The 14914-nt window shown below is 31.3% G+C and overlaps 1 protein-coding gene across 14 annotated transcripts in view; it reads left to right on the plus strand.

The window, feature by feature from the left end:
• The window catches only part of LOC113522981 (72 kDa type IV collagenase), a 44927-nt gene that overhangs the window by 24931 nt on the left and 5082 nt on the right, over nucleotides 1-14914 (plus strand). For all 14 annotated transcript variants that reach the window (XR_008253183.1, XR_008253184.1, XR_008253187.1 and 11 more), the window contains 9 exons: nucleotides 3240-3369; nucleotides 5315-5419; nucleotides 5659-5827; nucleotides 6965-7040; nucleotides 8283-8360; nucleotides 10141-10272; nucleotides 10772-10940; nucleotides 11490-11693; nucleotides 14199-14455. Coding sequence is in view for 5 of the 14 variants with exons in the window: in XM_052897933.1 (XP_052753893.1) it covers nucleotides 3240-3369; nucleotides 5315-5419; nucleotides 5659-5827; nucleotides 6965-7040; nucleotides 8283-8360; nucleotides 10141-10272; nucleotides 10772-10940; nucleotides 11490-11693; nucleotides 14199-14455 (1320 nt within the window). In the remaining 9 variants the exon portion in view is untranslated. The remainder of the gene's footprint in view (nucleotides 1-3239; nucleotides 3370-5314; nucleotides 5420-5658; nucleotides 5828-6964; nucleotides 7041-8282; nucleotides 8361-10140; nucleotides 10273-10771; nucleotides 10941-11489; nucleotides 11694-14198; nucleotides 14456-14914) is intronic.

The following is a 14914-nucleotide window of genomic DNA, read 5'->3' on the forward strand; positions in this document are numbered from 1 at the left end:
TTTAATTCGAGTCTTCAGAAAAGCCGATGTTGCCGAAATATTAAAAGAATTTTTTATAAAATAATTTGTAGTGAAGTTAATTCTTCTGAAAACTCGAAACTAAAAAAGTTTATCAAAATTAAACAAAAATGTCTCTTGCTAAAAATCACCTTACTATTTTATTGACTTTGCCTTTGCATTTAGCCAATGAAAAAATTTAATACTTATTATTTTTTAATAGTTAGTTAAAAATAAAAAAAGGCTTATAAAATAAAGAAAACAAAATTTTATTATAAGAGTTAACACTTTCCGTATATTTATGAAACTAGAAAATTAAGCTATGTAATCACCTAGATGTATCAAAATAATAAAATTAATATTCTGTGAAATGAAATGAAAAAATAAATGATGATTTAATCAAAAACTAAACTCTGTGTAATAAGATCTGGTTCCATAGAGTTCATACAAATATTTTTGTTCGAAGTTATGCGGGTCTAGTTTGCAATAATAAATGATTAAAAAAACTTAATATCATATTTCAATTCTCTTAGTATAAAATAAATAGAATTATTTTGTTTTGTTTTCGGCTTGTACTTATCAGTTTAATAGTAAAATTGCGCGCCAAAATGGAATATTATAAAATAAAAATAAAAATAATTCCAATTCTCTTAATAGAATAGAATATAGACGAGTTGTGAGCAATTTTTGTGCTAAAATTAAATTTAAATAAGTATCTACTAAAAATATTATCAACTAGTGGTAAATTCATAAATTTTTTAATATATATTGAAGTACCAGTAAATATATATTCAAGTACTAGGGTACTTGATTTCAATATATGCACATACATATGAATTATAGGTATAATTTATTTTTTACTCGACGGTAGAGGAATAGAGTTGAATTTTTTTCGAGAACTATATTCACATACATATTTGCTGTAATGTATAGCTCAATATGGCTTTTATATAATAAAAAACTTTGTTATCTAACAGAAGTCTAGTAACCATAATACCATCTCACTAGTTTGTGACTAGATAGAGCTGGACAAATATTCGGGGTTTTTTATTTTACTATAGTTCAGTTTGAAATTATTACGGCCTTTCTGTTACAATGTCTGTAAGTAATTATAAAATTTCCACGATTGTAAACAGGGAAATATAAGGGAATTAGAATATTTTATGAAACACGAGCAAGTATTTGAATCTTAATACTTACGTCGTCTTACTTTATGTTATCCTTATCAAAAGCGTTGACAATAAACAATGGGTGGGTAACCTTGCGATGATGCGTGATAACATCATGTAGCTACGAGCAGATAACCGACATCGTACAGGAAAGCAACGAGTCGAGAAATCTGCGTCACACGTTTTATGAGTCATTAATTAATAAACTTATCTTAGTTTAATGCTCCATTATAACTGTAACCAAATAGAAGAACTATAACTTAGAGTTATTTGTATATTATTACGTATTCTGTTATATTGGTGGGTGTATATTATCATATTATAGTTGTAATTTTAGAGTGCATATTATATATAATGTTCAGTATGTAGAGAAATTAATTACTAGAATGTAACAAATATTTAGAGGTAGATTGTACCTGCAGAATAATTTTATGTCAGATCTAGGAGTTTAAAAGAGCTTTTTTTTATAAAAATTGTAAAAAAAAATCATTTCAATTATAGTACTTTACATACACGCTCAGCACGAGTAGTGCAAACTTAGTTATATATACAAAATGAATCCTATTATAATACGCATAGAGTATATTTGTGATTGTTGTTGTAAGTGGATTTTGAGTCTATGTTTTCCTAAATAACTTCTACAGAGAATCGAATCCGCAAACATGTTTACGTGAAGCAATAAGTGTTACCGTTACGATACAGTCTTCAAGTTAACTATTCAACTGTTGTTGATAATTTTATACACATACTTACTTATTATGACAAGTTCGTATGATTCACGAAGATTTATGTGGTGCCAACATTATTTGTAATGTGCCAACATGAAAATAATAACGGATTTGTTTGTTTGATGTAAATAATAGTATAATTTTTTTTATTATTAATCTACCTCATTATCATAGAGATAAATCTTTATTTATATAAGCTATTTAATGTTCATAATGATGTACCAGTATTAATTTTCTTTGAAATTACTATTAGAGAACTAAACATTAAAATTTCAAATCCTTTACTTAACTGTTTTGCGACATAGACTTTTCTCATATTCTATATGAGGAAGTTGTTGATAAATGTGACATAATCTTGTCTCATTAGTCATCATACATTCTATCTTTATGTTTTAATAGATACTTAGAGACGAGTTTTATATATTTTAATAATATGCTAGAAAGCTGAAGGATTTTATATATATACCGGACCAACTGTCGCATACTTCATTACAGTTAATAAATACTATATACCTACAATAATTACACAAGTAAAAATAATAAGTTATAATTTAATTTTCTTTAACTTATCAGTCATTGTATAGATACTACACTAACCTATCTACACATTCATATGTTACGGTTTTTTTTTATTTGATGAAAATACAATGGTAACTGCGGGTGTATGCTGACTGGTACCAGTGAAAGGTGATAGGTGGTATTTCAGTTTTAATCTTTTAATTTTTAACAAATTCACATAAAATTACACAATGGTTGTCAGGGTGTACATTGCTAGCACTGGGGGCCGGTATTCTCATTACTGCCAACTCCTTTCCTCTTCATAATTTGGGTACCTACAATAATAATTTTGAACTCGTTTCACCTAATATGCCAAATTTCTATGTATACCAATAGAACAGACGGGGTTATCAGTTTATTTTTAGCCCATAAAATGTGTTAGGTTCAAATTATCAATCAGATATAAGTACTTCTGCTGAACGTAATAATCGACAAAAGATATGATTTTTTGCCTCTGTTTATATGCTTGTTATCTGTTATTATTGTTGTTTATATCTCAAGGTATATGATTAAGAATACATGTAAGTTACGAGTACATATACATATCTCCTATTATTGTTTATAAAGTTATTGATAGTTTAAAGCAAGCGAGATTATTTCGCTTGAATATCTAGGTATTATTAAATTATATTTTAATCATAACAATATCACAGTGTTATTATAGTATTTATAATAACACTGTGATATTACTGTCTTTGTAGTTATTCTATAAGTTGGATGCTATTAATATATTATTATGATACGTAATAGACTCAACAGTTCATAGTTATGTATATTTTAATTTCAGATGTACCTAGACAAATTCGGATACCTAAGTCCAAAGATCCGAAATCCCACGAGTGGCCATATCATAGACGAGAGTTTATTTAGAAAAGCAGTCGCAGAGTTCCAAAGTTTCGCTGGATTGAACGCGACTGGTAAGTATCAATACTTATTTATTATATACATTTTTTTTTGTGATTTTGTGATTTTACGATTAAATTCTGAAACATCAATTATGTAGCAGTGGTTTAAGTAATAACTAAACACCAATGGTCAATTGCGAATTATTCCATTTTCTAAACCTATTTATTATTAATGATTTTTACTAATTTTTACCTACGACTTCATTTACGTGACAATTTTATTGATTGACTGGTATAAAAAAGTTGTTTATGTCCTTTACTATTTCAAATAGTACATATACTAAATTTTATAATGACTGGTTGAACAATTAAAGCACCTAACAAATAATAACAAACAAAAAATACAAATTTATTTCACGCTAAAATTTTAAATCAAAACATTAACGTAAGGATTTCAGGAAAAAGAATTTTCCTTCTTTTGAATTGTATATATTTTTTATTTTCCTTAAAGTGTGAAAAGGAGTGGTGATACTTTATATTCTTACTCTGTTACCACGCGAAGATTTAGTGGCATAGGTAATTTTATTAGGTATATGTGAGATAATCCGTGTTTCTTGACAATCAGTAATTGAATGGCCCTGAAGTTTTTATATTACAGCTATCATGTTACATACGGACATTGCAATTACTACTATATGCCACCACGGTCAACCAACTTATTTAAACATCGTAGAATTATGTGGGCAGAACTTGAATCGTTTTGAGACATGTACGTGCTTTGACACAAGAAGTAGTTTATTGGTCTTGGGTACCTGTACAAATGTGTATTATGTAAGCATATAACGCCGCGGTCGTATATAAATACATAATTCATTATGAGCCAGTGCACGAGTTTGGTTGGAATTTGTTACAAGCTCATTGCTTTATATGACTCAAATACAATTTTATTAAAAAAATATTTGGTATTCTGTAAGTAAAATTTAACTGTACTTATGCAGGATGCAGGATAAGTACAGTTAAACCTTTATCATCTCCGCCAAATTTTCTTAAGGTTTCTTAAGGGCCAACATCGTGCGCGTGTCATCCCCGATCCCTTACCCCGTTTACCATCAAATGAATCGTATGCTTGTTTGTTACCATAGTAGTGGAAAAAATCATAAATAATAACATGGGTTGATACTGTTCACTTACACTGTAGATACAGTTTTAAAATTAATACATAAAAAATGAAATATATTTTATTATGAATTTATCATAATATGTTGCATTGATCTGTTAGTCAACTTCTAATATTCAGTGGTTGTTTTTTTTCTTTGATTTTATTTGATGCACATTATGAATGCAAAACTTTAATAGTTGTGTTTTATATTATCACGCAATGTTAATAGGTGTAGGACAACTAAATGGTAGTTCGTAAAACTACGGAATTTTACGATTTGTCATAGTTACATTTAGCCCGCAATCAATGTCCGCTCTATGTCTGAGTCTATAGGCGTTGTTCCTGTTTATTCATCGTTTTCCGTGAGCGGTTTGGTCGATGGGACTGTGTAATTACTTCCTCAACGCCAAATGTCACAAAAAGTTCGGAGTTCTGCCATTGGATTCATTATTTGTAGTTGTATGTACCCGTCATTCTCTGTGATTACACATTACTAGATGAAGTAAGAATACAACTGGTTACAAACTGTGATGAGGCGAAAAATGAATACAGAAATTAAGTTTAATATAAGTGAATACAGAATTTAAGTGCAAAAAAAAAAAGAATCGAAATAAAATTCTATAACGAGCCACGTACACGGCTAGTCATTCTTTTTCTTTCAGCCTCACTCTCTTACTTTGCGAAGGTACTTTTTACGGATTGTTAAAAATATTATTCGTCATATAAACCAATAGTGTTAAAGTTTATACTTAGTCAAAATGATACTCTTGCAATATTTTATGAGATTTAAATGAAATATTGTAAGTAATTATGATACCATTGACTGTTACTAAAATGAGATTTAATTACATTTTTCAGGCGAATTAGACGATGAAACGAAAGAAGTAATGGCACTACCAAGGTGTGGCGTAAGAGATAAAGTTGGTTTCGGGGAAAGCCGCGCCAAGAGATACGCTCTCCAAGGTAACTATTCTTTACCAACAGACCAGTCTAGATTGTTTACTTTAAAAGTAACAACTGAGGTACTAAATAAATTTAGGTTTGCTTACTTCATTTTCTTTGTATTTAAATATAGAAACTGAATATATTATGCAGTTTTCAAAATATTCTCCATGTCATGTCAGATATAACGAAGGTCGACACGGAGGACAGATCATATCAAAACGTCGAAACACTTTGTTCTATATTCCTTTTCTATTTAGGTTCAAGGTGGCGTATTAAGAACTTAACGTATAGAATAGCCAAATACCCTTCGAGACTGAATCAGGCCGATGTGGACCTCGAGCTTGCCAAAGCCTTCTCCGTGTGGTCTGATTACACAGACCTGACCTTCACACAGAAACGTTCCGGACAAGTCCATATTGAAGTGAGGTTAGTATAATAAAATGTGTCCTTGTAAAACAGTCCTGCTATTGGAATGTGCTGCTTTCTTTGATGCTACGACTTCTTTTGAATCTTATGTATTTATATTAGTGTTGTAAGCAATCTTGAATATAGATCAGCTTGTTTGAATGCATACGTGTGTACATTAAATAAAAGGAAAAGGAATAAAGGTGCGGAGGGCAAAAACGTTTTGTTTTACCATTTTAAAATTGTTTTCGGAACTTATTTGGAGATTTGCCAAGTAGTTAACATAACCTTTAAATGTGGGCACATTTCACTGAATTTATTTGAATTTAATGTGGATGGAGATAAAGAGCCTTAACCATCATTATAAAATTAATGGAATATAAAAATGGACATAAAAAATAGGCATTGGTCTCGTGAGATTGGAAATTGATTTACTACTTCACGACGTCTTCTCACTGTACTGAATAACTAAATAATGATATGTATATGTGTGTGAGAATACACGGAAGATAACAATGTATGCCATAACATCGGCTATTGTATGAGTGGAACTATTTGTACCAGTAATCACACTTTTTCGTCACAATCCATGGTAATCTTTGTTGCGTAATTGAACGCAAATGGCTAACATTGAGTCGGCTGCATTACTGTTTGCCTTACCTACTCGATGGTCCATTGTTACCAATATATATATTCTATTGAAAACATCATAATAGCGTCGGATGTATTTTATTATATATGCAAAATTATGTAAATCGTAGTGATGTAATAAACGTTACAGTTGATGGTTGATTATGGAACATATTTTTGATAATAATTGTTTAAAAAGTGCAGTTGGATTTACAGTTATTTATTCCCACCATTAGCAAATAAACAAATGTTTCAATTAGATTATCAATCGTATTACAATTACAATGTGAACAGTGAGCACAAGCTTAAAAATACCTGACTAATACTGAATAAATATTTATCCAGGGTTATCACATTCCAAATAGTTAATATACGCAGCCTAATTAGCTTATTTTATATATACTTTATCATTGCTTCGCCCTTATTATGTATACAGCTAGCCTTATATATGCGAATTTTAAATATCGTATATTTAGAACCTTGTAATCAAGTCCTATATTTTTTATTTATTATGGTGTTATGATTTAGGTTCGAGACGGGTGAGCACGGAGATGGGGATCCATTTGACGGCCCCGGTGGTACTTTGGCCCATGCTTATTTCCCTGTAAGTATAATACAGTAATGTAATATATCTAATAATAATTGTGCGTTCAAATCAAGTTTTTTAAGGATGAAAAAATCATCAAAATAAGTATCGTCTTAGGAAAAATTATATTTGTCGAGATAAATACGTTTCTTTCATTATTTGTAACAAAGCTAACCTCAATCGTCTAGATATCAGCTATTGATTGTCATAAACCTCCCTCCATTGGGGGGTTTGTCAAAAGTTACCACGCTTGGCAGGCGGGTTGGCAACTGCAGTTAGGCCATGGAGATGCTTTAAAAGGGATGCTGCTGTCCATCTCTCGACCATTAAGTTCCCTTGGTTGCTTTATACGACACCCACAGGAAAGGTAGGGGTGGCTTTTTTTATGCCGGGCCCAATAAATAGCTAGTCCAGGCCCAGTCAATATTGAATAATTAATGTTTAATTATTCAATATTGACTCATAAAGTTTATTTAAAAATAATATACTATGCCTTACTAGCGAAAATATAAACTTGTTAAATATTAATACATATAACACATTGAGATAATTTTAAAATAATTAATAAATCTGGTCTAATAATATACCTACATTATAAAAATATTCTCTGTTGCTGTTTAAAATAAACATTTATTTTAATCTTATACAGTAAGAACATTTTTTTCCTTGTTATGTACCAAAGCGTTGAATATTGATATGTTAAGGTAATCCTATTCGAGAAAATATTTAAAATTACTCTATTAAAATTCAAATCAGATAATAAATATTCATTGTAAATTGAAGTAGGCAAACGTTTAATTTGTATTGTCTTTGTTTGTGGTTACAAATGTACGTATATAAAAATATATAACGAACATATTTACGAGTGAGACTCTACTTTGTAGACTTCCGCGATCGTTTTCAGCTTCTCGTCGTTTTATTTTTTAGACACGCTTAAATTTAGACGACATCAAAATGATAAAAAACCAAAATGTGTGAAAAGAGTAAAATGTCTTACTAGTTCTATTTCATGATTTTGTCCATATAAATTATATAATAATAAATGGGAACAAAATATATAATAAGTGGGATATGAAATTTAAACGATATATAGTATTGGTATAAACCATATCAATCAATCAAAATATAACACAAACATTGCCAAAGTATCTAAAGTTTTAATCAAAGTAAACCTGCAGTTACAGCCCAAATGTGTCATCTATATATTATAAATATATTAAAGTTCTAATTATAAGATAAAAGCATCTGTTATTTTACTAGGTATACGGAGGTGATGCCCATTTCGACGATGCAGAGACGTGGACTATCAACTCCCGAAGGGGAACTAATCTATTCCAGGTAACATAATTTTTGCATATTAAGTGTTTTCTCATACTGAATATAGGTTAATAAAGTTACGAATTTATAGTAAATTGTAATTTTATCAAGCAATTATACTTATTGCTTGGTACTCAAATTCCACCGGACTCAAAATCGAATACGCATTTTGAGTACAATTTTAAGTACATTAATTGCAATAAAATACCATAATATTAACATAAATAAATAGTATTTAAATATCAGTAAATATTAAAATTTAACTGTAAATCCACTTTATAGATATATTTATTTTTATTATTATATAATATGTGACTCATATTTATAATAAAGTATGATATTTGAAGAGAATATTGCATTTTGTAATTGTCTAAATTGGGTGAATCATAATGTGATTCATATTATTACAGTATGTCTTCTATGTACATATGTATGTGTTTCTTGAATAGGTACAGGATCTCTGGATAGAAAATATTAAGGAACTAAGATAGAAACAAGTTCTATCTTAGTTTTTTGATATCAGGCAGGATTCTCTACCCATGAAATTGAACATTTAAAAAAAAATAGAACCAAAAAGACATAAAATTTCTAACCCTTTTAAAACTATTAGTATAATAATAATACAGTCGTGTTTCTACCGTAAAGCGGATGTATTTATGTAGTTGTATTTTAGTTTTAAAAATGGGATACGGCAGTGAATATTCAAGGCACGGAAGTACAACACCTTCGTCCTCAGGAAAGACAAACAATGAGGAGTGTCATGAGTGAAACAGTGTATTCTGTTATGTCTATGGTACTGATCATATTTATACACAATGCCTATTATTTTTCATAAGTTGGGCTGTCAGCTTGTTTGCTTTTCTAAGTTTCATAACAAATAAAGTTATACTCCGTGTATAATATAGTAGTATATTACTATGTAGTAGTTATATACTCAAAAAATTGTGGCCTTTGATTCCTTACTACAAGAACACACCTAAATGACGCTAACAATTTTGATTTCAATATGAATAAATTTTGTCAATGAATAAGTACTTGAGAATTTTACGTGACAAAAACAAATACAAGCCAGAATAGCAATCACGACCTAAAAATGACTAAATCGGCTATCGGTTTATTCTGGTATCACTTTAAATATTAGGTAGTATATACTCGTATACAGCTTATGTGGATTGACTTTGTTGTTTGTATTTATATGAGATCATTGCGACTAACGCTAAGTACCGTATCGCGTAAAGAGGTTAAAAGGTATATAAGACATATTGAGCATTCGTAATGGCATTTTTGTTATTCATGATCTTTACTTTAATACAAATGGCAGTAGATATGTTTGTATCCTATCATGTAGGTTTCAATCAATAAATATATTTCCAAATTTGATGTTGCAGTACATTCCATTGTTTTATGATGACTATAATTTAGTTAATATAATATATTAGATTATGATTTTCATATTTTAATAATATTTATATAAAAATTATGTGCTACCCGGATTAACTATAAACATATATTATTCATAAACCCTTATAACATACAAAAATGAATGTTTTAACTCCGTCACCAAATTGATTTTTTTATAACCTATCAATTAATGCGAAAGTTCGTAACGATGAATAGATGGATGAATATTTGTTACTCTTTCATAAAAAAATTACAAAACAGATTTGAATTAAATTTGCTACATAGGTAGGTTACATATCTCCTAACTTAGCACATAGGATATGTAGCAATTTACGCGGGTGAAATCGCAGGATACAATTAGTATAAAATATAATAACGAAAATTAAATTTAAATTTTTAGGTCGCAGCCCACGAGTTCGGTCACTCTCTAGGTCTGTCCCACAGCGATGTTCGCTCTGCCCTTATGGCTCCGTTCTACAGAGGCTACGACCCGGCATTCCAGCTCGACCAGGACGACATTCAGGGTATACAGGTAAGGAAGACGAATTCCTAACGTTAACGTTGTGAAAGTTTTATGTTTAAATATTTTTATTGAATAGAGTTAAAATCTACTTGGTTATAAAAAAAAAAGAGTTACATATAACATCGCTTTCTTCATTTCAAAGGGCTTGATATTAATTTAATACAAAACCGGGTTGGTTACTAAAAAATACAAGGCAATTTTAATTTGGTTAGCTGGGGATGGATTTAAGCATCCTAATTGTGATAATTATTATAGGGCATGCGAATGAAGTTACAGACACAGCTAGTATATGTTAATACTAAATGGTATTAAGGGTGAAATATGGTACAGATTATGCCTCTGTACCTTAGTTCTCAGGTGTAAGATGATGACACTATGTTGTCAATAGTGTTTTTTTATGTTTTTAAGCAAGTTTAATTACTTCCCATCAGGTAATCCGCCTGCTTGTTTGCAATTTTAAGTTGCATAAAAAAACTACATAAAGTAGCTATTGTAAATTTCGCTGTAGGCGCTGTACGGCCGCAAAACGCAGACGGACATCGGCGCAGGCGCAGCGCCCGCGCCCGGGCCCGCGCCCGCCACGCCGCGCCCCACCGCCGAGGACCCCGCGCTCTGCGCCGACCCTAAATTCGATACGATCTTCAACTCTGCCGACGGAGCTACATTCATCTTCAAGGGTATCATATTTTGCTTTTTTTTTTGTCTTAAATACGCAATAATCATTCTGGTGTCAAGGGTTACTAACCCGTCTTACACGCACGATTACAAGAAAACCTCTAATTGCGACTTACCGGACGATGACTTCACGTGCTATCCGAGACACGAAGGAGTGGATAAATATTTTTTTAAATAATCCACCATACACTGTTATAGCTTTATAATAGGTAATATTCAAAACTCAAAAGACAATTATGTAGTACTTTAATGTAAAACTTGTTTTTTCAATTTGAATAAAAAAGATTAGGAATATGCATGTAATTATTAACTTTAAAAGAGTTTTTGTTTGTTTATCAGGCGATAGTTTTATTAATACAATTTGATTATTCTTTTGTAACCGCACAATCCAGTCGCTTATCTGTGTGGATATACATTATTCGTATACCAAATTTAATTCAAATTCAATTAGCCGTTTAAGCATGACTGTTTAACAGACATCCAAATATAAAAACATGTTTTAAAACTTTCATATGTATGATATCAGTAGGATAATATAAATATTTATACAGGCGAAAACTATTGGCGATTGACTGAGGACGGCGTGGCAGCCGGCTACCCTCGCCTGATCTCCCGCGCGTGGCCCGGCCTACCTGGAAACATTGACGCCGCGTTCACATACAAAAATGGCAAGACATATTTCTTCAAGGGCTCCAAGTACTGGAGATACAATGGACAGAAGATGGACGGTGACTACCCTAAAGAAATTAGTGAAGGTAATTAAACAAGATATATTTAAGTTTTAATGTAATTTTTAAGCAATTTAGTATGACAAACAATCTGATAGTCCTTTTAATGTAAAGTGGTAACTATCGCCTATAGACATGAACAGTTTCCGAAGTTTTCCCTAGTAACTACAGTATGGAGTTCTTCAGAAAGGATATATACAGGGTTCTTCAGTGTCGGCAACGTGCACGTGATACCCCTAGTGTTGCAGGCGTCCATAGGCTACAGTGACCATTTACCATCAGAAGGGCCGTATGCTTGTTTGCCACTTTTATGGTATAAAAAAAATAGCATAGTGGTATGATGTCCAAATCACAAAATACCTTGTCACAATATTTTAAAACCATTTTGAGGTTTAAAAATTATTGTTATCAATAAATTACTACAACGTGTAAATTATAGTTCTAATCAGTGATGTCTTTTATGCTAAAATATTAATTTGTAAAGTAGGTATACGCAAACCAAGTAGTGACAATTGTTTATATACCTACCTAACCATAGAAATCATGTGATACCTAGTTTCTGAATAATGTGCGCACAGATACGCGTAATCGTTGAATTTGATGTTTTATCTGTGTATTTATTTCATAAATCTTTATCAATTAATTGAAGAGAAATCCTGTTCCTGATTGGCATATATTTTTAAAACTTATATCCACCTATTATACTGTAACTGCTAATATGTGTGTATATGTATTAAATTAATGTACGTACAAGTACATACATAGCTACATACAGGATTCCTAAGTAATGAATTTTTTGTTGTTTAAGACATTACTCAGACAGAGCACATTATACGTCCCATAATAATAATGATAAATGCCCTAATAAACGTGTTAAGAGTGCACAAACAGTTTGATGCAAATACTGCGGGGGCATTTAAATATTTGAGTGACAACAAATCCCACGACGCTAAACGACCTCTGCGGGCATTTTCACTCGTTTATCTTCAGTCAATATTAACAACAAGCTCTCCGCTGCATTCGTAATGGAGTTCGGGCCGTAGTGCAATTTAGAATGACGCATTAAATATGTCGAGGAAAACTTTGCAAAACAACAAGGAAAACGAATTCTAGCAAAAAAATAATTATGGCTTATATATGGTGCACTTATTATTGTGGCTAATGCCGTGTAATTTTCATATTCTAATACCTTGAACTCCTTTTTTATGCCACGTTGTACGGGTGGTTTTCATAACTAGTTGCAAGATGCTGATGGTTCACCTGATGGAAAGTGGTAAAAGTCACCTACGTACCATACGTGAACTGTAGGGCCCTTATGTATTGCCTACTGCTACTTATGTATTCATATTACCATTCCTGGGTTAACTGCCTATTCCTCAATATAAACTACCCCTATAAAGGGGGGGGGGGGGTTGCTATTAGTTGCCACGCTTGTCAGGTGGATTGGCCATAGCAGTTAGGTTTTTAGTGATGTTTTAAGACAACCGCTTCTGCGTATCCCTCTACCATTAAGTTTCCTTAGTCGTCTCTTACGACACCCTGTACCAGCCATGCAAACGACTTTTGTTTTTTCCTATGTGAATTGTATGACTAGGTTAATTAATTGTATAATCGTAATCAATTACACGGTTGTTTGGTTGTAATTTTAGTTGTTGATAAGTATCTATTAATTTAAATTACTCAAAATAAATTAGTTTTTACCGCTAATTAGCTACGTAAGATTTTCCAAATTCATTATTAATTTCCTTTTTTTAATTTATAAATTGGTTACTATTATGATACAAATTTAAAATAAAAATTGCATAATATAATGCAACTTTTAATTTGAATAGAATTAGTTACAGAATTACGTTACACAGACAATGTAAGATAATGTGAAAGAAATTTATTAGTTTTGGTTATATAGCGATTTAATATAAATAAAATAAAAATACTTTTTTATGATTTACCGTTTGATAATTGTGGATTCGATAACAGCACGATACAAAAATTAAATAATGCTATTCGGTTTTTCAAAATCTATTCAATATGAAGGTAGCGTTTATTTTCAGTTTGTACTAGTCTTTTTTAGCCGTGTAGGTCCCGGCATAGAATAGGCCACCCCTTAAAAGGCGACGTAAGGTGTCGTAAGAGGCGACTAGGGGAGATTATGGTCGTGGGATGGGCAACAGGGTGTCTATTTAAACACTATCAAAAGTCAAACTGCGGTTGCCAGCTCGCCTGCCAAACGTGGCAACTACTGACAAAATCCTCTTTGTTCAGCAGTGGACAGTTAATGGCTGATACAATACAATACAAGACAAGCCTTTTACTTAAACTTTCGGTTCATTACCCTTTCGTTTAAAGCGCTCTCCTTTTTCAATGCCACTTATTATTTTTTATATATTACATGTAAAATATAAAAATGTATTTTATTCTACTAGACTTCTATTTAATTAAAGTTCTATTTAACTTGTAACTATATAGTGCTATGTGATATATCCAGTGACATTTAATTCGCGATAATATAACTTAATCATACTTCTTCTTTAGGTTTCAGTGGCATCCCTGATAACTTGGATGCGGCACTGGTATGGTCTGGCAATGGCAAAATCTACTTCTACAAGGGTTCCAAGTTCTGGAGGTTCGACCCCACCAAGCGGCCGCCCGTCAAGGCCACTTACCCCAAACCACTCTCCAACTGGGACGGTATTCCCGACAACATCGATGCTGCCTTACAATATACGAATGGATACACTTACTTCTTCAAAGGAGGATCCTACTGGCGGTTTAACGACAGATCGTTCAGTGTAAGTGTTATTTGCATTTTTTTTGTAAACGACTTCAAAAAAGGAATCATTTCCATTAAGTTTTTTTTTTGTGTGTAATTAAATTACGTTACTTGTCAATTGTTTGATTATTAGGTATTTCTTAATCAGAAGAACTTAACTCCGTGATAGTGTCCTACAAAATTTGTAAAATCCAAAGTTTTTTGTAAAGTTATATGATAATTAAATCAAAGGAGCACAAGAGAAATGTTTCAAGAATATAAAGAACCTGAGTCCAATCAATGTCATACTATATAAAAAAGAGAAATCCAAGTGTAATCGAAATTTGCTTTATTTGTGATGCAATAAAGAAATAAATTTCAATAATTTATAACTAAAATGTATCTAATCAAATAAAAGGTGTAATATTTGCAAAGCTACAGTTAAAAGACATAATGCCAGTTGAAACTTTTGTAGCACCAACATATATATATATATATA

Source organism: Galleria mellonella, unplaced genomic scaffold (genome assembly GCF_026898425.1).
Source record: "Galleria mellonella isolate WM207_F2 unplaced genomic scaffold, CSIRO_AGI_GalMel_v1 utg38, whole genome shotgun sequence".
Lineage (NCBI taxonomy): Eukaryota > Metazoa > Arthropoda > Insecta > Lepidoptera > Pyralidae > Galleria > Galleria mellonella.